The sequence below is a fragment of the Aythya marila genome (genome assembly GCF_965140915.1).
Source record: "Aythya marila genome assembly, chromosome: 16".
Taxonomy (NCBI): Eukaryota; Metazoa; Chordata; class Aves; order Anseriformes; family Anatidae; genus Aythya; species Aythya marila.
Genome location: NC_139057.1, coordinates 9,154,979 through 9,182,613, shown reverse-complemented (window position 1 = coordinate 9,182,613; position 27,635 = coordinate 9,154,979). Strand labels below are relative to the sequence as shown.

Below are 27,635 nucleotides of genomic sequence, written 5' to 3'. Positions count from 1 at the left end.
GGGCGTGGTCGCTACAGCACAGGCAGCCTCCAATCTTAACCTCTCTATTGCTGTCTTCCACAGGGGTGAGCACCAGGTCTGGTAAGGCTTCACCTCAGGCCAGTCCATCTATTACCTGGACCAGGAAGTTATCCTCAACAGACTCCAGGAATCTCCTGGATTGTCTGGAAGACACTTGTTGGCTTTTCATGGCATTTGGTTTTCCTTGCTCTCACAGCAAATATTTTTACAAAGACGTTTAGGTGCTCAGACAAAAGCTAGCACTTGAGTGAAGTAACATTTTGGAGAACGCCCAAGCTGTGGTGGTGCTCGGTCGGGACAGGCTCCACTGCCACATGGCTCCTTCCAGCCCAGTGCTGCGGGAGCCAGTGGGAATGGCCCCGTGGCGACTGTGAGCAAAGTGCCTGCATCATCTGCAGCTTCTGCTGCTGAGTGGGATGGACTGCTGCCTGACGGTCCTGACCCTAGGCTGCTGGGCTTTGCAAGTGAGCATTTTAAGAAAAGCCAACCTGTGTTTGCACAGTAGGACCATAGCTTGGGGCAGGTCAGAAGCTGCTCGTGAGACCCACAACAAAGCCAGCATCACCAGGGCTGCTCACGAGCTCACCCCTAAGCATCAAGTAGTTTGAGCCACCACGAGGGGAGGCCTCCAGCATCGGGTTGGGGCCGTTCTGCCAGCACCGAGGCTCCATCCTGCATCCCCAGTGCATTTTACCCCCCAGCTACACCACCCTGCGTGCTGCGCGTTGCTCCGTCCTGCACACAGCTTGGACTGGGCAGCGCACCCGCAGCAGCCACCTGCAGACGAGCCCTCAGACGGTGCAAAAAGCGCTCCCCGGGCCCATCTGGCTGCGAAACGGCGAGGCCGGGGCCCTGCAGGCTCAGCCCTGGGTTGGGAGCGTGACCCCCGGCACCCACCACAGGGCGACGAGCCCCCAGCGCTTGGCGTTTGGGTGCTGAAGCGCACAGCGGGCGCCCCGACTGCACGATGCCTTCCTGCCTGGAGCTCGAAGCGCTTCGCTCCCTGAACTGAGCACGGCTCAAACTTGGACCCGAGCCGCTGCTCGAGCAGGTACCGGCGGGGCTGGGGCTGGGGCACGGGTAGGGGCACGGGCACGGGATGCGGGGAGCTGCGGGCGGGCTCCGAGCCCCGAGGCCCCCTCAGCAGCGCCGTGGCCCCGCTTCCCGTGGCGGCGGCGGCGGCGGCGGCGGAAGGGGCCGTTCCCTTCCGGCGGGGCCGTTTTTGGCGCGCGGGGCTGAGCGCAGCACCGGGCCGGGCCCGCCATGTCCCTCACGGAGCCGCCGCCGCCGTCGGGGGCCGCCGAGCCGGGCGCCGCCATCGAGCGGCTCTGCCAGGAGCTCAACCTGGACGCGGCCAGCGCCGCCGAGGCGCTGCGCGACTTCACGGCGCTGCGCGGCACCTACAGCCTGGAGGTGGGGCGGGACGGGGGCGACGACGGAGGGAGGGGGTCCCGGGGCCGCGTTCGCGTCCTGCACCCCCCCCGCTGAGCGGCGCCGCTTGCCTTGGCAGGGGGAAGCGCTGCACTGGCTGGCCTGCGCGCTCTACGTGGCCTGCCGCAAGAGCGTCCTGCCCACCGTGGGGAGCGGCCTGATGGAGGGCAACTGCGTGTCGCTGACCAGGATCCTGCGCTCCGCCAAGCTCAGGTTGACCTCCCCGCCCCGCACGGCCCCCTGGCGGGGCGCTCCCGGTCCTCCTCTGGTGGTGAACTGAGGCGCGAACGAGGCGTCCCACAGACGGGGCGTCCCACGAACGGGACGTCCCGGCATTGTCTCGCCCATCCCCATGAGACTCCCCTTTGGTTTGGGATTTAGGCCAAGCCGCTGGGTTTGGGGTTGGTGGCTGCACCGCGTGCGCTCCCGTCCCGGCAGGGTTTGGGGTGCTGCAGGGGTCTCCCAGCCCCGCTTGGCTCTGCAGGCTGACGGAGGGTGCTGGGGCTCCAAGTTGTTTGCCTGGGGGGGGGAAGCCGGCTTAATTACACCTGTAATTACAGTTTTTGTGTAGGTGGTTCCGATAGGCTTAGACTCGTGTCTGAGTGTTCCCTGCCTCTCCTCCCTTCCCTTGGCACCCAAAGCAGCACACGCTTGCCTCTACACCCTTAAACGCAAACCAGCGTCCCCACGCCTGTGCCTTAGTGAGCCAAGGAGGGGAACCTGAGTGATAAAAAGGCAAAAAGCTTGCAGTATAGAGTCTGTCAAAGTAACTGTTAAACCTATGTATTAAACCAAGTAGTCAGTAAGGAGTAAATGTGATGCGTTCTTGGCTTTATCAAAATTCAGAATAAAGAAAGCTAGGTGAAGCTGAAAATAAACATATTTTCTTGTTTCTTTTAAGTTTAATTCAGTTTTTCAGCAAAATGAAGAAGTGGATGGACATGTCAAATCTACCACAGGAATTCCGTGAGCGAGTAGAGAGGCTGGAGAGAAACTTTGAAGTGTCAACTGTGATCTTCAAGAAGTTTGAGCCAATATTTTTGGATGTATTTCAAAACCCTTTTGAAGAAACTTCTAAGCCACAACGAAGCAGGAAGCAGAGGTATTTTTGAGGTTTCATGTGACTTTTCAAGAGGTTTACAAATGTTAAGACCACTATTTATGCTTTTAAAGAATATGGTAAAGTACTAAAGCGATAGGGCTGCTTCGTGTCGTGGCCTTGATTCTGAAATGTGCATAGAGGAAGATCCCTAGTTGTGGTGGAGCGCAGCTCGTATCAGCAGAGCTTTGCATCTGGCGCTTGTTTACGCAGTTCTCTGTGAATGCAGGACCTGGCCCTTAGTGAGCATGGCTCTGCATGGTGGAAGAGGCAGAGTGAAGCATCAACTTGAGATACAGTCAGACCGTCACAGCGCTTAGCATGGGGATATTCTTTTGTGGCAAGAGACTTGTAGTTGATACTGTGACCTAATCCCCCCATGCAAATGTAGCTGTACCGAATGGGAAAGCATCAGCAGGCCTTCCACATCACTGTGATTTTAGCATGATTTTAACACGCTCAGTCAGGTGAGCACAGAAACACAAATGAGCGTTAACACGTAAATGGGAGAAAATTACAGCCAATGTACTCGTTCTTATGTCATTTTTATGACAAATGTAGTAATTGGTGGTGGTGTCTTCCAGATGCAGGGTACTTTTAATTAAAGGGACTTGTCCATGTTCTCTGCTGACCGTGTGGCTGACTCTGGCAGCTTTACAGTGAGGATGTAACCTTGATAATGAGGGAGCTGAGCTGGGCCTGTGCCGGCGATTTTTGCTGACTTGTGTGTCCTTGGGATGTGAGGGGGGATAACTTGTGGTAAAATGCTCTAGTGCAGCTCCTTACTTACAAACAGAAAGGATGCTTTTGTGGGCATTGCTGCATCTGTATCAGGGGAAATTTCATCTGTATGCCCTGTTAATGTGCCTTCATCAGAACAGTGTTTGTTACTGTAACTTTAGCTTTCCATTAGCTTCTGCATTGGGTGTCTTAAATAATCTCTTCCCTGGTGTTCAAGCTCTGTGGCCTTGGATAGTCTCTGCTCCAAACATTTTGCACTGTAAGAGCTGTAACACAAGCTGTAGCTGCATGTTTTGAAGGGGTGTTTGATGCTATAGTGAAATATTTAGGAAAATAATCACTGTAATTTGTATTGTCCTGGGCATCTCACTGCCTGCAGCTCCAGGAGAATTTTGTTACAGTCCTGGCACTATCAAAATGGTATGTCCAGGGTCACAGACCAACAGCAACCATTAGCTCAAAAAGGGGCTGGAAGGTTAATGATGCTGTGCAGAAAGCCCTGTAGAGCTATACAGGAGACGATGAAAGCTGAAATATGCACATGTAGCTTACGGTGTGTCTGAGTGTGAAATTGTTAGGTGGTCGCTCCAGCTTGCTTTGAGCAAGGAAATGGAATGAAATTCTTACCTTGTAACAAGCTTCAGCTTCCTGAACCTGGAGACTGACTTCTTGTCCTCCTCCTCATTGACAGGCGGGTGCCATGCAGTGTTAAAGATCTCTTCAACTTCTGTTGGACTCTCTTTGTGTACACTAAGGGTAGGCTGGCTATTTTAGCTGCATGTTTTGTGTGCATTTGGAGTTATGAACTTCTGTTATGTTGCTTGATGTGATATGCTGTCTCTTAAAGGTAATTTCCGTATGATTGGGGACGATTTAGTAAATTCCTATCATTTGCTTCTCTGCTGCTTGGACCTGGTCTTCGCAAATGCCCTTTTGTGTCCAAATAGAAGAGATTTGCTAAATCCATCGTTTAAAGGTATGGTGATGACAGATTATTTAAAATCAAATGTGCTTGGTTTTTAATTTCTTTTAAGTGAAGTTGAAGGTTGGTTGTCTTTTTTTTTTTTTTTTTTTTTTTTTTTTCCCCCCCCTTCCCCTTCCTTCTCAGGCTTACCAGAGGACTTCCATGCAACAGAGATCAAAGTCTCTGAAGATCCTCCTTGCATTATTGCCACGCTGTGTGAGCTGCATGATGGGCTTTTAGTAGAAGCAAAAGGAATAAAGGAACACTACTTTAAACCATACATCTCAAAACTATTTGATAGGAAGGTACATCTTACTACTTTTAAGGATGTGTGATAGTGCTCTTATGAATGGTCCCGTCTTGAAACTGTTTAAAACCTGCAGGTACTGATGAAAAGTGCAGTAACAGGCAAATGAACTTGGTCTGGTTCAGCTTTCCTTTGTGTGCATGTTAGCAGGAGCAGAATTTGCTTTCATTTTGGATTACGTTCTGTACGGTCCTCTCTGTTTTGGCTTTTTACATCAGTGAAGAATCTTTGCTTTCTTGGCAGTGTGAAAACTGGGTCATGGATGATAGCCTTTTTTTTTTTCTGAAGAAAATCTTACCCTGTGAAACAATTTTTGTGGAGTAACCATAATGATAGTCTGGATCCTAGCACTTGTATTGGAATTAAGCAAGATGTTTTGGAATTAAGAGGTTAAGATTGCAGTTGGACAAACTGTTCTGTTTGGTTTTGATACTGGAAAACGTTTCCAAGTTCTGTGGAAATGTTTATGTAGTCATTCATCTGGTCCCTAACCTGCCAATGGAACAGATTTCCAATAGCAGTGCTATTTCTGAGAAATTAGTTTTTCTAGAGCTTTGTCCTTGTCTGATTGTCTTGCTAATTGCATTGTAGTGCTTTGGTATACACAAAAGAATCCAATTATGCTCCTAAATCTCATTTATATTTAGGTGGAAGCCATCATGCTCTCACATTGCTCACATTGTTTTTATTACGATTATTATGTTATTGATTTTATTATGTAAGATATTTCTGTTTTTGTTTGTTTGTTTGTTTTCTTAGATCTTAAAAGGAGAATGTCTATTGGATCTTTGCAATTTTACAGAAAATAAGTAAGTTATAGCTTACATTCTTAATTGTGGGCTTTGGTTTCATTTTTAAAGTATGTGTCTTTGAATACTAAATCTCAGTTTTTCCTGTGCCCTCGTTTTATCATAACTAGCTGCTTGTAATGACTTGACAACCATTGCTGTTACTTGCCTAAAATGCATTCTGGACCTGAGATGCATCAAATATCAGAGGGTCGGCTGTGGGTTTCTTCCTTAATGTCAGGTCACACAAGGGTGGTTAGGCACTGGGAGAGGCTGCCCAGGGAAGTGGAAGAGTTGCCATCTCTGGAGATATTTAAGAAACACATGGATGTGGCATTAAGGGACATAGTTTAGTGGTGAACTTGGTAGTGTTAGGTTGATGGTTGGACTTGATCTTTAGGGTCTTTTCCAGCCTTCTAGGATTCTGATTTTCTGTCAGCTGTTACCTTTGAGTAGTCGAATGCAAGTCAAAGCCTTGAGTCTGAAGTTCATGGATGTATTTCTATACATACCCTGTACATACCATCAAATATTATACCTGAGTAGGGAAGTATTCGGACTTGTTTATCAGTCTCCAGTTGAGTGTATAAATCTGTAAAGGCAATTCTCTTTTCAATAGATTTTTTTTTCTTCCAAACCACAAAAAAAAAAAAAAAAATCAGTGGGAGGCAAATACAGTTGTTTCAGAAACTTATTGAATTCACTCCTCAAAGCTAATCTAAATAAAAAGATGAACAGCAGCTGCTTTGTTCTGGATCCTGTAAAGAGTTTTTTGCCTTTTCCAAAAATTACCTAATCATTTGCTTTTGCAAAGTGAGGTTTTAACTCTTCGATTTGCTTTCTAAGAATTACAAGCAATGACTCAGTTGTTTTAACACTGTGGATGACACCCTCAATTTTAGATAGAAAACAGTATTTTTATGGTCCATATGAACTCCTCTTAGTGTTTCTACTTGAATAGGAATACTAGTAATTTAATAACTACTGTCGTGTAGAATAATATAGTATTCCCTATTCTTTTGTAAACAACATCTGAGGAAACATGGAAGCCTGTTTCTTTGTCTAAACTATTTTACAGATGGGTTAGCTGGAAAAAAGATAAAGTTCAGTATCACATGTCAGTGGTGATTGTAGGAATTAAATTTCCCTTCGTGTATGCCATTATGAAAATAGCCGAATACCAAGTGGCAGAAGCAGAGCTCAAACTTAGTTAGTTTAATGCAACCAGTTTGCATGCTCTTCATATGCAAAGATTTAACTTTTGATCCATTGAATACTTCAAAACCACTTTATTTGCAACTGGGGTGGAAGCCAAGTTGTTTCTCCTCTACTTAGTGAGAGCTAAATGTTGGTGGAAGCAGAGCAGGCCCTGCAGGGATCGGGGAGGTTTGTGGTGGGTGATGAGGCAGGCGAGGATGTGCACGAGCAGATTACTGATGGGAGTGAAGCTTCCTGTACAAGCAGTACCGTGTCTGAAAGAGTTAAATGCTTTGAGCTTGTGTGGTTTCAGTTTTGAATTTTAGCCCCACTGGCATATTTTTGGTTTCTTCAGCAGCTTAGCTTTTGATGTAATGCTTTGGTTTCTCTTCCAGCAAAGCGCTGAATAAAGAATATGAAGAGTATGTTCTAACAGTGGGTGACTTTGATGAGAGAGTTTTCCTAGGAGCAGATGCTGAAGAAGAAATAGGCACTCCTCGGAAATTTCCTGCAGATATGCCTGTAGGGAAAACAGCAGCAAGAGCTCATGTGGAGTGTCATCTTCAGCAGCATTTTGAAAAGGTGGTTCATCTAACTTGTCATTTTCAGTCGGAGTACTCCTGTCAAGTTTTTTCATCATTATATGCAATCTGAATCCATGAGATGACTTTGAAAAGCTGCATTTCAGCTGAAAAGCTGAACATTTTACTGAGAGAAAGGAGTGACATTTGCAGGCTTCAGTGGACAGTTTTGCTAAGGAGAAATGGCAGTTTCTTCTTTCGTATGTAATTCAGTAAATACCTACTCCTTAAGCAGGATGAGAGCATTTCTGTGTGAGTTAGTATTTTTAATGTCCAAGAAAAATCTGTAAGTAGTTGAGACCTAACTATATGGACTTAGGGTTATTTCAGACTTAATTTGTATCCAGTAAGAACACCATGAAATCTTTACATTGGGTTAATTTACTTGTTTTCCTGATGTTTCCTTTTGATAACAGGAAAAGATAACTTGTATACTATTCAATTAAAGATTATATTCAAGACATAAAACCCACCAAAGCCTCACTCTTTGTAATTTTGTTACAAAAAGTAGCCTATAAGCAGAGGTAGTGTTTCATTATGTTTAAAAAATGTAAAATGTACTTAATGAAGTTGGTGTATGGGAAAATACTCAATCAATAACTTTTTGAAATTGAATAAGGAAAAAAAGTGTGCCAGGCTGTGTGACAGGAGCTCATGCTGTTTGATAACTACCATTTCACACCAATTAAAATACTCATGCTTATTAAAAGATGCTACTGCTGGTATAAATGAATCATACAGTTTAGGTTTTTGTCCCAAGTATCTCGTATTCAAGCAAACTAAACATGGTAGATTGGAATGAGTTTATCAGTTTCAAACTCCAGTTTCTGTAGTATAAAAAAAATGACCTTGTTGCTATTTATGTGTGCTGATTACAGGCCTAACTTTTCATCATTTTTTTCCTTGTATCTTCAAAATGCGGTCTGTTCTGATTCAAAACCAAATACTTTATTTCATTACTTCTGTTACAGGGGGTTCTAGGTGCACCAGAACGGCGTTTCACAAAGAATGTTTTCCTGTGACCCTCTCCCAGGCAGCTCTGCCACTTATTCCATGTCACCCAACTAACCCAGGGGTTTTGAATGGAAGCATGTGCTTCCTCTTTCTTGCTCTGTATTTTCCAGTATTTAAGTAAGCAGAAATACAGACTTTAAGATATAAAGTCCCATTTTTTTCTAGATTTTATTAAAAAAAAAAAAATCTTTATTTTTGTCTACCTGGAGATTTGTTATAGTTGAACTACTTTTTAGTGAGTTCTGAGACCACAGGCAGCCTTCAGGTAGTATGTTAGTAGCATCATTTTAATCTTTCAAGTGATTTTGCATGAGATCATGTTTTTGAAACATTACTGTTGACTGATTTTATTGCTTATTTTTCTGTCTCACAGAAAAGGTCATTTGCACCTTCAACTCCTCTGACTGGAAGAAGATACCTACGAGAAAAGGAAGCTGTCATCACTCCTGTTGCTTCAGCCACACAAAGTGTGAGTCGGTTACAGAATATTGTGGCTGGACTGAAAAATGCACCGAGTGAACAACTGATCACTATTTTTGAGTAAGTACATCCACTGTGATTGTTCTCATACAAGTGAAAATTCATCTTCTCGTGTTTGTGCCTATTTCCTTGCTCAAAATTGACTTTTTTGTTTGGTGCAGATTTTTTTTTTGTTTGTTTCTGCCTCTGTATTATTTCCAGTTAACAGGTCTTAACATAAGTAAAACATTCTGGTTTTTAAATGATCTGTTTTTCTCGAGAAGGAGAGCTAGACCCTCCTACCCCTGAGATATTGCCAACATCTCATTCATCTCTTTCAGCCGCTGTATGATGCTGGGAAATCATACATTAAGTGACTACTTATTACAACCTCAGGCTTTCCTGATCACCATTTCTAGGACAGAGTCCCTGTTTTGTAAATCAGTTTAGACTTTTGGCTCCTAGATGCATGTCTGCATGCTGACTGTAGTGAAATGCACTTAAAAATCTTGGTGTGTAAGCAGATGAGAGTAAACAGAATAATTCAGCAGTAAAAACTAGATCAGTGAGTGTTGCTTCATAGATTGTAACAAGTAAAAATGTAATGTGAAATAATTGTAAAGGTGTTGGGCATTTGTCTAATTCCATGCAAAGCATGGCCTTACTTTAGTGTTGTAAAGTCTCTGGATGTTTTTCAGTAATAGTGAGCATTTAGAATTAACACTTAACATTTGATGTGTGCAAGTAATAGTTTATAGCAACCTTCATAACTAGGTGAAAATACTACTTTTAGTTCTCATCTTTGAAATTACATGTTTTGAAGGTCTTTCTAATACTTGTTCTTAAAAGTTTGCATTACAAATTCTTAGCAAGATGCATTTCTATTTTGCAGGTTCCTATTTTGTTGTTTTTTAAAGATTGCTTGATATTATGTCAATCAATAATATTACAATGTTGGCATATCTGTCTGTAATGAAACTGAGTTCATTCAAGCAATAAAATGAGGAAGAAAATCAAAGGAAGTTTTAAATGTTAAAACTAGGAGAAACATTAATTGAGTAATCTTCAGATAAGAAACGTGTTGAATGCTTTGCTCACCTTGGATATGAGTTCAGCAAATGATAGGATATGTATTGTCTGATTGGGGGAAATGGGAAATAACTGTGCTTTTGACTATGTGGAATAATCTATGCTTTCAAATATTTTTCTCTTTGAAGTAAAAATTCCATGGAAGTGTAACTTTTAATTAGAAGGCTTTGTTCAATGAAACCATAATTTATTTCAACGCTAGCTTTTCAGCATAACTCAGTGTCTTAATTTGACCTAAATGCAAGCCACTTTCCTCTAAGTACAGATTTGCTCCAAATACGGAAATGTTCAGAAAGAGCTCTCAAATTTACGTAGGCTCTCTTAGGAAAGGAAAACAGGAGAGAATCTTTCTTTGTATTTTATGTTTTCTTCTGTTGCTCACGGTAATACACGTTATTGCCTGATGAGGAAAGCTCAGTAAAATTAGATTTTTTAAGAATTATTATTATTATTTTTTTATGCAGGCAGGATATTTTCTTATACAAACAAGGCTTTCTCTTTGTGTTCTGCTTTAGGTCTTGTGCACGCAGCCCTATGGAAAGCATTACAAACAGAGTGAAAGAAATAGGTGAGACATTTTGTCGCAGCTACACTCAGCCAACAGATGAACAACCAGGATCTCATATAGGTATGAACTTGAAATGCACAGGATGTTTCAAAATATTAAATGAGGGCAAATAAAATGAATATATATGCTATCATATGACTACTTAATACAGTGGAGCTATTTTAACAAACACTTCCAAACAGAAAATCGTTGCTGTCAAGCAGAATACTATAAAGAATAAAATTTTATTAAAAATAAAAACAAGGTTACAGTTGAAAATGGGATAACCAAGACAGCACTGAATCTATAAATATCTTATCAAAAATTTTAAGTGTGCATTCGTCTTAAATCTAAAAGTTAAAGGAAATGAAATACAAATAGGAAAATTATTATTGCAATTGTTTGCAGAATGACTTCGCTAGAAATATGAAAATACACAATTGTTTAAAATGTTTCTAGATTTGTGTGCTGCTCTTATGACTAGTGTGTTTCTAAGCATACCGTTTGGATTTGGAAAATCTATACACTTTACTATTTTGTTAGAGAAGTCCAAGTACAAGTCAATTTAGTCTGAGGCTGTTTGTGGAAACAGCATAGGGCTTCATCAGTTTTGGTTTTAAATTTCAGACTTTGCTGTAAACAGATTAAAACTGGCAGAGATCTTGTATTATAAAATCTTGGAGACTATAATGGTACAAGAAACACGAAGACTACATGGGAAGGACATGACTGTAAGTAAAGAACTAGCAGAAGAGTAGAATTTGTAGGGGAATATGTTCAGACAGTTCCTGAACAGATCAGTCTGCTGACAATCTGTATACATTGTTATTTTTAATGAAAGTATATGTAAGGTGCCTAAATATAGTTTTTACTACTATTGAAAATGGTATAAATCTGTCATTATTAATTATGTTAACCTGTGTTTATTTCCAGAATCATTAATTTTAGGGCAGATAATTTTTATTCTCTTCTTTTTATTCCATTAACAATATCAATATTTCATGTTAGACAGCAACATATTTGATCCGCATTGTGACTCACAATACGGACACAATTGATTTGACCGTGGTACGAAAACAGTGATGCTTTTCAAAACGTTAATCTACTTCCAGTGTAAACTTCCATGTAAAAAGAGGAGATTGTGGAGGTAGAATAAAGCAATAACTCAATCTCAAATGGCACAGTACTGAAATAGTCTAAGGACTTGATGTGCTGCTGTGGATCTACTTTCCCGTAGTCACTTTCTGGCTTGACTGTGAAGAGCAAAGCTTGCATTATTTGTCTGCATTTTTAAATGTTTTTCAGAGTTCTTCTGTGAATTTTCTTATATGTGGCAAAGTCTTAAGTATCTTTTGAGATTTTTTTTAATCCTAGATCTCCTGAGAAGCCCATATTTCCTGCTCTCCCCTAAGAAGGACTTGTATGTTTTCAAAAAAACAAATGAAAAAAAAAAAGTTCTATGTAAGATGGATTTTCCTGAGATGACTCTAATTCTGCCTAGAAGGCTTTTTTTGTCTAAAAAAAACGTGCCTCTGTTTCCCTAACCTCAGATTACTGACATTTTCTGTAATCTCTTCAGGCTCTCTTGGAACAAGATGTCTTTCACCGCTCCCTCATGGCATGCTGCTTGGAGATTGTGCTTTTTGCATATAGCTCACCTCGTACCTTTCCCTGGATAATTGAAGTACTTGACCTCAGGCCATTCTATTTCTATAAGGTAAATACATATTGTCTAAATCTGTGTTCAAAATGGCATGTTACTGGATTGACAGTCTCAAGGGATGATGCTCTTCCTTCCTACGTTGCCACACAGGAGAAGGACAGATGTTAATATGTCTCATGCCTGTTCTAAATTCTGTCTGTCTTTAATATTACCTGGAATGTGTAATGCTTGAGTTGAAGATGAAATTTAAAGCAATAAAACCATTTTGTAAATGGTACTTAATGGTAACATGCTGTTGATAAACTTCTGGTTTACATATATACACATGCACACACACAACTTTTAGTAGACTAAAGCATTCAGACATATGTTTTAATAATGTTTGTATTTATTGACTGCAAGCTGTAGGACTGGTTGCATCCTAGTTCTGCTTATTACTGGTAAAATAGCAAAAATATTCTTAGTTGCTTTTGAGTACCACTACTTACCACAGGCTTGTACAGCTAAAATTTCTTTTCCTCTCGTTTTACAGAATAGAGCATAAAATCTCTTTTCCTGACTGCTCTCTTATTTTTGCTCTTTTTAAACTCATTTCCCCTTTGCTCCCAATGTAATTTCTATTCTTGAACTTGTTTTGATTCACAGAAAACTGACTCCACAATCAGTATGATTGTAAAGTAGGTATGTTTATTCAGCGCTGGGCAGCAAGGGGGGTAGTCCCACCAAAGTCGTGTGCACCTAATGCAGCAACTTGCCACGGTTATATGCAGTAAAGAGTTACATATGCATGAAGTTTCCCAACATGCCTATACATATGCATAACTTGTCCCTGCTTAGTATTAAAATTAGCTACAAGAAGTAATTTCCATAAATTCCTCTTGTCTGCTCTTGCTCAGTGCCTTGTGGTGGTGGGCGTTGAGGGTCATGGGGATGAAGTAAGATGTCTTCATCAGGGTTGAACTTTTCGCCTCGTCTCTTTGCGTGTGCTCTCTGAGGCCTTGGTCACAATCTGGGCCATAAGGTTGTTTTGATCTGGTTCTTGGGGTCTGAGGGGCTCCTGTTATCTCGAGGCCTTGTATGTTTAACATTCCTTATCTTGTCCCTTTCTAAGCAGTCCTCCTTATCTCTGACCCCTTGGTTAAAGTCTGAACCGTGAGGGGCTCCTGTTATCTAAGGAGGTCTAAGTGCAGCACAGGTGCGGTACATCACAAATATAGCACCTATACATTCTTAATCAATCGCTCTCTAATTTCTAATCCAAATGATTCAGTTTGATCCTTTTATGCTTACAGTTTTTTGAGATATCTAACGACTTACTGTTGTTATAAATGAAGTCTCAACTCAATCTGAATTTAGTAATATTTTTAAAAGACAAGTAAACGGTGCTGGGTGCGTGGGGAGTCTATGCTCTACCAGCACACACACATGAACATCGAACCTTCTAAATATACAGAACATTGCTTTTACGTACTAAACCCAAGTACACCTATACATATGTACAATCAGGAAAGGTAACAAACAATCCTTTAAGTTCCATGACTTAACAGTCTCCATTTTCCATTCATTTTCTTGATTACGAACACCGGAGAATTCCAGGGCTAGTCATGGGAACAATATGTCTTGCTTTAAGTTGTCAAGCAAGTCGGCCTTCAGGCCTTATGTATCCCGTTCTTCCCAGATCGAAGAAAAGCATAGCCATCTCCTTGTGAAGGCCAAGAGGCCCGGGTCAAAAGGCACGTCCAGGTCAGCAGGGGGTGAAACAGCAAAGGCCTGAGATGGCTGTAGCAGCAGAGGGGCCAATGGCGTAGCAGTCGGATAAGCAAAGGAGCCCGCAGCTCCCTCACTGTCTGGCAAACCACACGTTTCTGACTGTGGTCCCACAGGGCTCTTTAAGGCCTCAGGGACTGCTTGCCAGGTGCCGAGCAATCCCACTGCAACCTTGTCGTTTTCAGTTGCAGAGTCCCACACCTTGACCTCAATTTGGTCCCATGTTTCAGGCTCATAAACTGTCTGATTGTTAATAAGAAGAATAAGCTGCAAGGTTACCAGGACAGTCTTTGTTCCTAAGGACGTATGATTCCCCATAATGCACAACTTTATGTGAGGGGCAGTTGTGTGTGCGGGTCTGCTTCTCTCAGCTTGAGTTTCTTCCCAGCTCCAGTGTGCCCATTTCCAGCAACTTTCTGCACGAGCTCCTCTGAGCGATTTGCTGAGTCTGGCCGAACCTATCTTCATGAGGCGATCAGTGTGCCTGTTCCCATCCTGGTCTCCATTCTGCTAGCCTGTTCCTTTTCATTCCTTCTTTACTGATGATATAACTTCATTATATCATATAGCCTTTTTTTTTTTTTTTTCTTGAGGGCAGGCTCCCCTCTTACACCCTTCTCCCCACAGCAGTCCTTTTCAAAAACAACTTTTCATTGGTCAAACAACTTTGCATAGAACAGCAACATCAAACACCCAGCAATTTCCGTGCCTTAATGGCTGGAGAACAAGCAACCCAAGATGGCAAGGCATCTCCTGAATCACCCTTCTTTGTTCCCTCTAAACTCTTTTATGTTTCTGATGGCCTCATCGTTAAGAGTCTGATGTTATCACCAACCATGGGGCTTGCCGACCCCCATGGCCACACTCCCACATGGATCATGGTATTCCAAGGGCCCTTTCCAGCTTTTGTCAACCCTTATTTGTACATGTTAAGGCCTCTTCTTAAATTAAACTTTAAAACAGTGTTTTTCAACCTCTTTGGTTAAGGGCTGCTTGTTTGAAAGGAGGGAAAGCTTAAATGCTGGGGTTCTTTCAGGTGTGCTACTATTTGTATCTGACCAGGTGTGAGCACTGCACATGCTTCATGTGTGCTCGGTGGTGGTGAGAGGGGCCTGAAGGCACCCAGGGAGGGGTTGTTCTGCACTGAGTTGACACTCGCTGTCCATTTCCATCTTAAGGGTTCCGTAGTTATTTGTACTTAAAAAGTAAATAAAGGCATATGCATGGGCTTAACATTTCTATTTCATGTAAATTTACCGTGGGTGATGGATATTTTAAATTGTGTTGCTTGTATGGACACACAACACACATGCACAGTTGTACTGAAAATGGAAAAGAAGGAGACACAAAGGCCTGTTGAGATGTGACATGAGATGAAATTTCTTATGGTGTCTCTGAGCTGGGCTGCATAAGGGAATCAGAGAGGGCTGGGAAGATTCAAGGTGAGGAAGACACTGGAGTGCTCTATATTGAAGAGAGGTTTTGAACAGGATCCTGAAATGAATAGTGGTTTGATAGTGTTAAACATGAGTGATATGACTTTGCTTTTGTATGTGTGTCTTGTTACCATTAGGTTATTGAAGTACTGATTCGGTCTGAGGAAGGACTTTCCAGAGACATGGTGAAGCACCTTAACAGCATTGAGGAACAAATTCTTGAGAGTCTAGCCTGGACTCGGGACTCGGCACTCTGGAGTGCTCTCCAGGCTTCAGAAAACAGGGTCCCAACATGCGAAGAAGTATGTTAGCCTTTTATTAAAAAAATCACGATGTTTTTCTTGCTGTTATACAGAACTCTGTTCAACACTTACATTATCTGCTAGGAAAAAAAAATGAAAACAACAATCTTTTATTAATACATTGACATGAAGGGAAAGTTATATGTTAATCTTACATTGGTATTTCTTATTTCTCAGGTAATATTTCCCAGTAATTTTGAAGCAAGCAATGGAGGAAGTGGGCTTGGGCATTTGCCTATGATGCCAGTATCTCCCATAGTTCATCCTCGAGTTAAAGAGGTTCGGACAGATCTTGGTGGAACTTTAAGAAAGGGTATGTTTAAGGTTTCTGATATATTTTGAACATGCAGATTTGGATTGGGATTTTTTAATACTTCATAATTGAGCAGTCTTGAATCTGAATTAAGCATTCAGAATTGTGCAGTCTCAGTTCATCTAGAAAAAGTCTAGATGTGTCCAGTCAAACCACTGATGTGTTTTACCAGCAGTAGTCATTGGTAATAACGCTTCATGTCTGAACTGGCGCAGAACTTGCCTTTGTTTTGATGCAAGATGGTTACCCTACTCTTGGGGTAGGATGTCATCTGGTAGCTTATTGTCCTTGGCTGGTCAGATTTTTCCCTGGTTGTGAGTTTTTTTTGTTGTTGAGATTTTTTTGTTGGTGTGTGTGTGTGGTTGCTGTTGTTTTTATTGTCTCACTGAATTGGACTGGATTTTTGGTGTCTCTTTTTAAAGTATAACCTCCTCTTTGCAGTTTCCAGCACTTTTGATAGCACTAACTACTGTAGCATTCTCATTATTCTGATCCATCGGGCCCCGCTCTCCCTGTCACTGCTTTTTTATTTTTTTAACCCTTGACCAGTGGTGGTTGTCACTGGCACCTCTTGTTACTGCATTACAGAATGATTAGGGCTGCATTTAGTCCTCTTCCTATAGAACTTTCTTTTGCAGGAGGGGAAGACAATAATTTGTCTGCAATACTCTTTTCCTCTGAAGAACTGCCTTGCTCTTTGCAGATTTCCAGGTATTGGCGTAGAACTGTTTCTTAAGGGTGAGGGTGAAGAAGCAGTGGCAGCACAGTTGTTGCTTTTTCACACTTCAGTAGCTAGGAATTGCTGCTTTCATTGTATCCCAAACAATAGTTCATAAGTTCTTGCTTGTGCACTATGAATTGTGATGTTGTCTCCTTTTGTGTTTGTCTGGCAAATCACATTACAAAACTCAAAACTTTTTTTTTTTTTTTTTAATACTCAAGTGCATTAGGAAAGTGATGTATAAGCAGTTGTAGATGTTATGGTGAGTTGTTCAATAGAAGGGAAAGCAACTTGGAGATGGTATCCTGTAGAAGTGTAGGAGTGTTTGAGGCCTTGCCTTGTATGAGAACCTGGTACCAAGTGCTCTTCTTAACTTCAGATTGAAAATGGTTGGGATTGGAAATGTTTATGTGCTCCTGATACTGAGAAGACCATCCTGGCAGACTGGAAGTAACGTCTTGAATTGGTTTCACCTTGCTAGTTAGCCAGAAGGCTTCGGCTTGATAGAAAATGGTATGCCCACAAGTGGCACTGATAGCTTGGTCAATCTTTTCTTTCATGTTAATAACAGATTATGAAAACCAAACTCTCTGTTACAGAGTAAAAGGAGAGAGTTAAAGGAGTATAGTCATTATTCATATTGCCTAAGAACAGTGGTGAGATTACTTCTTAATCAGAAACAATTTCTTGCACTCTGGTTTTGTAGTTTAAGAGAATAGCTTTTTCTCTTCCTGGGGAGAAGAATCCTTATTCAGCAGCTGCTCTGAAGATGATCTTTTTTCTTCTTTGCATACTAGACATGCAGCCATTGTCACCAATCTCTGTTCATGAGCGCTACAGTTCCCCTACAGCAGGAAGTGCTAAGAGAAGACTCTTTGGAGATGACAGTCCCAAAGAAATGCAGATGGAAAAGATTTTAACTGAGGGAACTAAATTGACAATTGCTCCAGCATCAAGCATTGCTACTGAAAATATATCAGTTTCTCCTGGGCAAACAGTACTGACCATGACAACAGCTACAGTACCAGGAAAAGCAGGACAGAAGGTTACTATCCCACTGCATGGTATGAATTCTTTCTGGTTTCTTTCCGTATGAGATGTTTTGCTTGCTCTTGTAGATCCATGTAGACTGACAATGCATCTTGAACACGTATCACTTTTTCTGTTTTAAAAGAGCATAAATGACTTTATTAAAAACCAAAACAAACAATAGCAAAACTTAAGTTTTTATACTAACATCTCATTCTGTGTTTTGATCGGATATCTGACAAGTGTCCTGAGGATTCCAACTTGCAAAAAAAGTTATGGAGTTCTTCCTTCTTCCAATTACACCTCATGACAGATTAAGTGTGACTTTGGTTCTCAACTCCAATACTGATTCATTTATTTTTTGTCTATTATAATCTAAAAATACTTTTTAGTCTATTATAATCTAAAAATACTCTGAAATTACTGGGTAAGGGCTACATATAAGTATCAGCAAAATAGTGTGGTTTTAAAGTTTTATTGAAGCTGGCTGATGCTTGACTAGTTCTGATAAAGATACATGAGAAATTAGTTTTGTAGCCTTTCTGAATTTAAAGTCTGTGTCTTAAGTATATTTAGATGGATTGAAAAATTCTCTACTTTTAATGCTTAAGGAGATTTTCAGCAAGAGAATTTGACTACAACTACTGCACAAACTAATATGGACTGTATATAATGTGCTGTTAGATTTGCCAAATAACAGCAAAAAAACGAACTGGAATGCCCATCTTCCCCAAAAGAGTGGTACACTGACTACAGAGACTGCAATTTCTTGTCAACGTTGTACTTTTAGATAGTTTTAGAAATGGCTATTCACAATTATCTTCTTCCTTTAAGCATTACCAGAAATGTATTTTTTAGTAATTTCTGAAGACTCCGTCCTTTTAGCATCCAATATAGAAGGATGAAATGTCTTCAGTATGAAGTATTTGTTTAGGATTTGCAATTTAACTATGCAGCATGGTGGCAGCAAGCAGTTTATTTCTGGATCATCATCATTTTCTATCATCTCCAGGTATTGCGCATGAAATGGGTGGGATCACATTGATACCCATTTCCATGAACTTAGGTCAGCCACCTAAAATGGAAGCTCAGGCTCCCTACCACCCCCAGGTGAGCCAAGTACAAGAAGGGCATCTGTCATCAGGAAGCAAACCAAAGAAAACTGGATCCTTGGCACTGTTTTACAGAAAGGTGAATATCTTTGTTAGGAAGTTGTGTTTTACTTCTATTTGTGACCATGCTAAAAATCCTTGAGCAATTTACATTGTATTACTTTTCAGTCTTCACGTACCTTTCCTTTGGCATGAACAATTCTCATGTAGCTGCGAGGAGAAGAGAAAAGATGTTGCAGAGAATTCAATTTCCCATATTGTTCCAGCCCTCCCTCCGACTCATTAGATGTTTCAATTTTTCGTTTTTCTTCTCTTTCTTTAGTAGCTTCTGTAACTACCTAGGAAATTTTGTCAGTTTTTAATTACCTCATTTGTTCTTATTGCCTCCCACATTTGCAAGGGTTAGATATACCAAAAATGAGATTACTCTCCTGTGTCATGCTCATTAAAAACTGAATTGTTTTGTATCTTGTACAATATTCTCTTGTTTGGAGTTTTCTGAGGTTTGCCCAGTAGTGCTGATCTTGCCGGCATGGAGCCTCAAAAAATCAGTGTCGAATAACATGCTATCTGAAAGTTTCTAGAAAAAAATAAATTCTTGAAACAACGAGGAATAAAAGAGTAGGTTAAGAACTGGGTGCTTGAGAGAAACTTTTTTATTGGCTACAAGAGAAGTTATTTTCAGAAGTTTTCACCTTTATGGTATCTGTATGTACAGAAACTCATTCCCGGAAACACTTGAAAGCCACATCCTGTGTCTGAAGTGTTGGTTCTTTTATTTTAATAGTAAGTCTCTCTCTTTTTCTGAGAACTGATTAAGAATTGATTAGCTAGCTGCTAGGCATGAACATGGACTGCTTTTTGGAAGCTTTAATCTCAGCAAGGAAATACTTCAGCTGTAGCCATGTATTTGAAAAACTGTGGTAGGCAACATTCCTCTTAGGAGGAACAAAAGTCTTCTTTTAGAATTCTTTTGAAGACAAATTTTACCTTTTCATTATAGTGATCAACACATTCACAATAATAATAGATTTCCCCTGCTTCCATTTCTTGTTCCTGCTCCATAGAACAAGTGAAAATGAAGATGAATTCTTCCTGCTGTTGAACATAAAGAATGTACCTAATTACTATCAATGAAGTGAGAACTTTTGAAATAAATGGAAGAATGTTAATGTTGCACTTGATAGTTATTTCAGATTTTGAAACAGGTTTTTGGTAATCAAAATGGGGAAAAAAATCTGTCAGCTTAAAAATATAAGATTATACTTAGTTGTAATTAAAGCATGTCCCTTTTAGCTTGTCATAACTGTTCCATTATAGTAAGTGAGTAGTGTATTATAGAAGGCATAGTCATCATGTTTTTAATTAGATTTTCTATAAGCATCCAACATTTGAAGAGTTGACAGTTTAATATTTGGAGACATTGACTTGGGCAAAGGGGGGGGGAAGTTCTGTGAAAACAAAGTATTGAAGTATAAAACAGTTATACTTTGGTGAGAGCTTTCATTTTTGCAGACTAGGTTAAGATCAGCAGGCTTGACTCTTAATTGCATGTCTTTCTCTTCCAGGTTTATCATCTGGCAAGTGTGCGCTTGCGTGATCTGTGCTTGAAATTGGATGTCTCCAATGACTTGCGCAGGAAGATATGGACGTGTTTTGAATTCACATTGGTTCATTGTGCTGATCTAATGAAGGACAGACATTTGGACCAGCTCCTTCTCTGTGCCTTTTATATCATGGCAAAGGTAACATGCAGGTTTAGGAAACTTGAGTTTAGTTCAGTTGAAAACGTAAATAGGACTTTTTTTTTTTCATCCATCCAGTTACAAACGAACAATTTTGACACATGAAAGACAGCTGAAATTATATGTATGCTGTTTTGTTCAGGATTTTCTCATTTTCTACTTAGAAAAGTTAAGAGGTCCAGTTTTTAAATTCACAAATGTCTTCTGGTGTAATAATGCTTCCCTTCTTTAATTTTCAGTATCACTGGAAGAAAAGTTTGAAAACGAATAATTCTTAAGTATCTTATGCAAAACAAAACAAAACAAAAAAAAGGCTTTACTAGCTGAAAAAAAAGAATGCTTAAACATGAAGAATGTGTGTTTTTTCATATTCCCATCTTCAGAACTATCCCATCACCATATTAATGCTCATGAAAAGGCTATATAGAGGGAAGCTAATTGAGTAGACTGGACCTGAGCAGCCTGATCGTTCTGCTTGCACTTGGTCTTCAATAGCCTTTTTCTTTTCCAGGTAACCAAAGAGGAAAGAACTTTTCAGGACATAATGAAAAGTTACAGAAATCAGCCGCAAGCAAACAGCCATGTGAGTAAATGATATAACCTTTCCTTCATATAAGTATCAGAAAGAGGTGGCTTTCAAATGTTTATGATGATAATGGAAAAATCGAATCAACTTCAAAATTAGATTCGTTCTTATTCAGATGGATATAATCTACTCTGACTTTCACGTTTTCCTTGTTAAGAACGTTTTTTTCCCTCTGTGTTCTATAGGTTTATAGGAGTGTTTTGTTGAGAAATTATTCTGATGATGTCCTTTCGGACAAAAATAAAAACCAAGATGTAGAGATGACAGAAGGTAGGTACAGCAAAGTAATTTGGCATTTTTAAAAATGTACTTGCATGTTTTTAAGGAACTGAACTGTCAAATAATGACAAGAGAAATAAATTTTAGATTTTAAAATGCATTTAAAATAAATAAATGTATTGTTGAAAATACTGATAAATATACTTTATCAGCAGCCCTACTGTTTGTTAGATATCAAAAATATGCTTTCCAGTTGGAACAAATGTTTTATTTTGTTTTCTTAAATCTGATAGCTTGATACTGAAGCATTTCCTTACTGTATCAGTGTTACTATGGTTCATCGTGGACAGCAACACCATTTAACAAAGAAAGATGAACAGTATCTGAATATTATGACAATTTTTTTTTCTAATATGCTATCGCCTATTCTGTAGGTTTAAATATGGACTACTTTTTTCCAGAAAATAGTGGCTGTCTTAGACCAAAATTTGCATATACAAGTAGATTTCTTTTAAATAGCTGATATTTTATTTGCTGTGGGTTAGAGAAGAAAGAGATAAAAATAGGATTCGAGAAGTATGAAAATTGTTCCATGCCCATTGTTACTGACTTGTCAGTAAAAGGATAGATCACAAGCCCATGTATGAGCCCATGAGTAGAACGGATCTTCAGCCAAGACACACAAAGAAATGTAGAAGGCTGTTCCATATGGCAAAATCCCATGGTGAGTGGGATTCGACTGGTTGAATGAGTATTAGTGCCATTAGTGCCACCTTACAGTGTCCTGCCTGGGTCCAGGAAAGTGCTGATCTGTAGGTTCAGCATCCTGTCTAACAGCTCCACAATTCTTGGATGTCGTAGGGCATCTATAGTGGTACCTGCCATAGGGTGTTCTGTCAAACATGTTTACTTGGTTACAAAGTTGTTCAGTTCCTTTTCCTACTAGACTTTTTCATCAGTTGGAAACTAGTGTCTCTTTTTGCTATGTTAATTAACGTTCTTTTGACAGCAGCTTACAGGAACACGTGCTTGTGCTCTGACACAAGACAGACACACTAAGGAATTACGGGTATCAACTGCAGGTTTTGATGTTTCTTTCCATGTTGCAGTGATTGCAAGAGGCTTTATTCTGTGTTCCCTTGTTTTGCTTGGTAGTAAACAGTGTGAAGGAATGAAGAAGAGAGTTGTGTTCAGTAGGGATCTGGCTTAAGCAGGCAAGAGTTAACAGCAATATACTTGCTGTGCAGCTGCAGCTTTTTCTACTGAACATCCATTTAGTTACATGCCTGAAAAGATGGTCTCCTGGCTTCCTCGCAGTAGATGTGAGTTGAGTACAAAGCTATTTTTTTGCCAGCTCATCACTAGAAAACTTCACAGAAGCTAAAAGCTGCAAGTTGTCAGGCTGCTTGAAATTTTGCTGCAAGTTTGCATAGCACTTGTGCAGAAGTGTTGGCAAGGTCGAGGTTCTGAGCATGTTAATGTTGTTCTACATACTGGCTAACCTGATTATTGCTATATGAAGATTGTACAGCAGTCCAAAAAAGATGAGCAAAAAAAATGGCTTTTTATGACTTTCACTCCTTTAAAACAAACAAAAAAAAATGGAAGAAGGATCGATACTGCCACCCTTTTTTGCTACAGTTTTCAAGTATAGAAGTGAAGATTTGCACTAGCCTTTTTAGTCATAATCCACTAGCCTGCTAGCAGTGATTCTTAACTCCTTCTAATGCTCATAACCACATACAATGCACCCTTGGCTCAAGCATGATTCTTGAATTCATCTCATTAATTGGTCAGTTTATGAATGAGATCTTGTCAGTTGAATACAAATTTAAAGAATGAAGTTTTCCGATACTGTATTCTGAAATCTGAAGCTTTCTCTTATTGTTAGACTCATCTGCGAAAACTGGTAGTTCCTCGGGAAGATCTGCAGCAGAGAACTCCAGTGAGTCAGGAACAGAGGAGAGAGGAGATCTTATTACATTTTACAATGCGGTCTATGTAGGAAGAGTACAATCATTTGCACTGAAGTACGATATTACAAACCAGGATCATGTAGTAAGTAAACTATTTTGGAGTTTTGCTCTACTGAATAATCAGACACAGTGTGGTTTTCCTGGCACTCTGTGTCAGTATTTTGCATTGCTATTCACCTAGCATGATTACAGAAGATGTGAAGTTATAGGTAATGCTATGAGGACTTGCTTTAACAGCCTTTCAAAAGGACAAACTGCAGACGCAGTTCAGTTTACACCTCTTTACGTAACAGTACTCATTTGCTAAAATACCTGTGGAGCATCTGTGTAACACATATGGGAAATAAACTTGTTCTGTGGTTTGGCAGACCTTTGCTCAGTTGTTTAACTGCTATGGGATAAAGAGTTATAAAGGAAACCTGGAAGCGTGTTAGTCTTGTCTTTCTGTGAAGTTACACCTCTTCAGTAATTTTTGATTCATATCCTATGAGGATTTGTCCTCTTTCAGATGGAAGCCCCTCCTTTGTCTCCATTCCCCAACATTAAGCAACAGCCCGTATCACCTCGACGGATCTCTCAACAGCACTCAGTTTATGTTTCGCCTCATAAGAATGGTGCTTGCTTGACACCTCGAACTGCACTACTATACAAATTTAATGGGAGCCCTTCCAAGGTAGAAAATAAAAGGGTTGAAAATGTTTGATCTGGGGGAGTGTTAATCTCATAATTAGAACGTGCTCTAATAGAATGGGGATTCACCGAACCAGTTTCTCAGTTTGTGGTGAGGGATAGAGTTTTTTATGTAGAATCCCTCACTCGTTCAGCAGACAGGTTCAAAATAGAAACTTCTTGGTTCTCAGGTAATTGAGAACCAAATCAAGTTTCAGATGGAGTCATATTAACTTGTATCACATTGTTTTTAAATTTTTTTCTTGATCACAGAGTTTGAAGGATATCAACAATATGATAAAACAAGGTGAACACAGGAGTAAGAAACGAGCAATAACAATTGATAGTGATACTGAATCCCCTACGAAGCGACTCTGCCAGGAAAACGATGATGTTCTACTTAAACGTCTCCAGGATGTTGTCAGTGAAAGAGCAAATCATTAAAACTGCCAGTTTTCTGTGGGATCTAGAAACTGTGGAGCTTGATACAGCTGTTGTGCTATTTATTTCTTGCATTTCCAATGTGGTATGTACAGACAACTGTGAAGTTTAACATTGAACTTTTACCTGACTTTTGCAAGATGCAAAAAGTAAGGGATAAGTAGTAAATGCCAGAGAATGAAAGTGGTGATGATCTTTATTCCTAAAGAACCTGCTATGCTGGAAGGTACTCTCTTCAAGCTGATTTAGCAAATGAGTGATCTGTAGAAAGCCATGTTGGGTGTTCTTGAACCTAATAGAGTATTTGATTTCTGAGCATAACTCAGCTTCTGGGAACAGGGGCGTTAGTTTTGGAATAAAAACAGTAAGGAAATGAGTGAAGTCGGTTAATTTTCTCAAGCTTTTGGTACTTGGGGAAGAAGCTTTTTAAGTGCCTTATTTTTAAAAGAATGTGGAATTTTATGCATTACAGTGAAATAACTGGTGTGGAGAACAGATTGATAATTCAGCCTCAGTAAGAGCTGAATAGTTTTGAACTGAGATGTCATCTCCCATGAGAACTTCGCCAAATATGTATGTTGCTACCTGGATCAGAGAGCTTCTGCAATAACATAGGCAATAATCAAAAAGTAGAAGCAGCAGTGGCTTAAATTGGACACTGAAATCTGAAAAAGCACTGAAATAACTTTCTGAATAAGTTCAAACTAACTTTATCCTGAGCCAGTAAATGCTGCCATGGAAGCTACTCCTTTCAAATCAGAAGCTTGATTTGCAACCCTGCTGTAGAAGCTGTTCATATGAATTGTAGCTTAAATATGAAGAAGTACAAGTTGGTTACAGGTGAAAAACAGCTTGGGCTCTGGCCAGCCTTACAGCTGTTGAAATGTGTAAATTCATTTAACAAATTGTATCTCTTCATTTTATTATTTCCTGAAGATTGTAGTCTCTTGTTGTGTAGTATCTACACTGAATGTAAGCCCATCAGATAAGGCATATTTGTATATATGTTTTTATAGCTATTAAAGGCTCAGTTTCATTGGAAATGTGTAAATTCCAGGATCTATTTCTTTTAAGTAAGCTGTTAACACTGAAGTATTTGATAGGATCTATTTTCCCAAAATGGAAAAAGTCAATTTTTTTTTCATTACTGTAAATCAGTATTTTGATCTTATTTCATAATTGCATTTAGGGTTAGAGACATACAGAAATTTCTCAGCACTGCATTTTTCAACTTGTTTTGTGTATATTGTACTGGAGAAAAAAAATACATAGGACTTGTATGTAGAGCTCTGTTTACTTCATTGTTTGGTTTTAATATGTGCTGCAGGATCTGCTGTGCCACAGTTCCAGGGAAGAATACTAGTGTGATCTCAGTCTCAGCTAGTGAATCTGGTCAGCAGTGATGAAGGGAAAATGTATTTAGAAGTGTACATGTGCAGGGACCCTACTCATCAAGGAATAGCAAGTTTACAAACTGTAAATCATTTTTGAGTTGTTAACTACTTAAATACTTGATTTTTGACTTTCAGAAAAAGGCGCTTATTTCTGAAAGTTGTGACTATACAGAGCTGCAGTATGAGGACACACAGTTGACTAGGTTTAATGTAGATTCTTCTGTTCAGTTCCTTTAATTTTATTTGAATATTTGTCTTCAGATCTTGAGACACAGTGTAGAAGAAAAACAACCTATCTGTCTTTATCTGCTCATTGGTGCTCTTATGACTATATCCATTTAAATTATAATCCTGTCCCTAAAAGCCTCCTGCATTATTAGGGGGTAATAAGGAATCTTGATTTAGCCTTCCATGGAGTCTGCTTTATTTGCATGGACAATTGCAGTCTTTCTGGATGGTAGATGTAAGGCTTAACAGCGTAAGTCTTTCAGCAGTATTGTAAGGTAAGAATGTACTTGATTTGGTTGTAATTTAACATCATGTACATATCTCTCTTCCTCCTCATGTATATGCTCATCACACTGTTACAGTATTTTCTGAAACTGTAGAGAACTGATGGTGCTCAAATCCTTATTAGTTGTCATTAACCATAGTGTTTTTTCATTAGAAAAATTAATATACTGCAACTGCATACAGTTCAGATTTTTTCACCTGTTTAGGTGATGGTAGAAAAATATTATTGGACTTGTTAAACAGCTAAAACAATGGATTATATGAAATGCTTGTAACGGTTTAAAGTGCCTTCACGTGTAAATATGTATTTTATAATAAACAAAAATATTTTAACCTGAGTTGCTCTGTTTCCTCTGGTAATTCATCACATGATGTTTTCTTTCTGCATTTCCTGTAATGTTCCTATAAGACCTTTATCATTTTTGTGCTTTTTCTCTTTTTTTTTTTGAACTTCCTTTTGCAGATAAAAATGCCAATGAGGGGGTGTAAAATGAGAAGTAGGATTATAGCACCAGTCTTGAAAACTGCATGCTATCTAGTGAGACACTGTTTTTTCCCAGCCAAACAGATTCACACTAATTCTTTAACTGAAAAGATCGCCGCCTTAACACTGCCTAAAGTGGGTTCAGAGCTTCATGTTTACTACAATAGAGTATTTCGGAAAGTCGGAGAAAGAAAGGTTAACATCACCAGGGAGGATGCAATAAATCTGCTAGCATTTTAGCTGTAAGAATTATATTAATATTAGGTTGCCACATCTGCATACTAAGCTGTCATGTTGCGAAAATACATAGTGTGATTAAGCACTGTGGGGAATAGAAACTGAAACACAGTTTAGTTTTGTGCTAGGAAATGCTCTTCTTGTGTTCCAGTTCTGTGATTCATGCAGGATGTTTTGGTTACTTGACATTTGAGGAACAAAGAGCTAGGAACACAGAAAGACTCACAGAAAACAAGTGAGTTTGTAAGTGCTGTGATTGCAGAACAAGGAAGCTGAGCATGTTTAAATCTGTCTCCAGGACAAATAAATTAAGCCTATTGTAATCTAAATCACCTAAGTAGCAGTTCGTGATAAAGAGAAGAACATGAAGATGTTGCTTTGACAAGTCATCTAAATACCAAATGCATTACATTTTTTTTTGACCTCTTTGAGTGACCAAAAGAGTATCAGAAGGCAGGTGAGTTGCAGAGATGGATTACACATGTGGTTCCCAGCCATTCTGCCCTGCTGAACATGAGCTAGAGGCTTTGGCAGGGTTATAAGCGCGGGGCTCTGCGCTGTGCCTCGCCTTGAAGGTTAATACACAGGAGTAACAGGGAAGCTTTGGTTTTAGGGTGCCCAATTCACCCTGTACACCCCACAGCACTGCTCCCCAAATCAGGTACTGATTGCAAATATCCTCTGCCTTTTGTTGTCATGACTCCCAGTAACAAAAACAGCTTTGCAAGAATTCAGTCACAGGAACATCAGCTAGCTAATGTAAATACAGGGATCAAGCAGGTGAGGTGGA

The 27,635-nt window shown here is 39.8% G+C and overlaps 1 protein-coding gene across 3 annotated transcripts; it reads left to right on the top strand.

The window, feature by feature from the left end:
- Positions 1-1,250: 1,250 nt before the first annotated feature.
- Positions 1,251-26,456, top strand: RBL1 (RB transcriptional corepressor like 1). Of its 3 annotated transcripts, none has more exons than XM_082773663.1 (22): positions 1,251-1,434; positions 1,532-1,665; positions 2,354-2,554; positions 3,984-4,048; positions 4,140-4,268; positions 4,401-4,561; positions 5,323-5,372; positions 6,944-7,130; positions 8,517-8,683; positions 10,207-10,259; positions 10,866-10,969; positions 11,818-11,955; positions 15,242-15,406; positions 15,584-15,719; positions 17,238-17,504; positions 18,482-18,660; positions 20,150-20,326; positions 20,838-20,909; positions 21,098-21,182; positions 23,023-23,189; positions 23,616-23,780; positions 24,050-26,456. In XM_082773663.1, exons 1-22 carry the CDS (start codon positions 1,285-1,287, stop codon positions 24,218-24,220), a joined length of 3,123 nt encoding a protein of 1,040 aa, XP_082629789.1. In that variant the 5' UTR covers positions 1,251-1,284; the 3' UTR covers positions 24,221-26,456. The 3 variants fall into 3 exon arrangements, with proteins under 3 accessions (XP_082629789.1, XP_082629788.1, XP_082629790.1); XM_082773662.1 differs by having other exon boundaries at positions 10,207-10,319; XM_082773664.1 differs by lacking the exons at positions 1,251-1,434; positions 1,532-1,665; positions 3,984-4,048 and having other exon boundaries at positions 2,360-2,554; positions 10,207-10,319.
- Positions 26,457-27,635: the final 1,179 nt, after the last annotated feature.

Excerpts from the sequence above, each read along its gene's own strand:
- RBL1 (XM_082773662.1), top strand. The coding sequence starts at position 1,285 with ATGTCCCTCACGGAGCCGCCGCCGCCGTCGGGGGCCGCCGAGCCGGGC. Across the intron at positions 7,131-8,516 it reads TTCAGCAGCATTTTGAAAAG|AAAAGGTCATTTGCACCTTC; the intron begins GTGGTTCATCTA and ends TCTGTCTCACAG. Across the intron at positions 23,190-23,615 it reads TTACAAACCAGGATCATGTA|ATGGAAGCCCCTCCTTTGTC; the intron begins GTAAGTAAACTA and ends GTCCTCTTTCAG.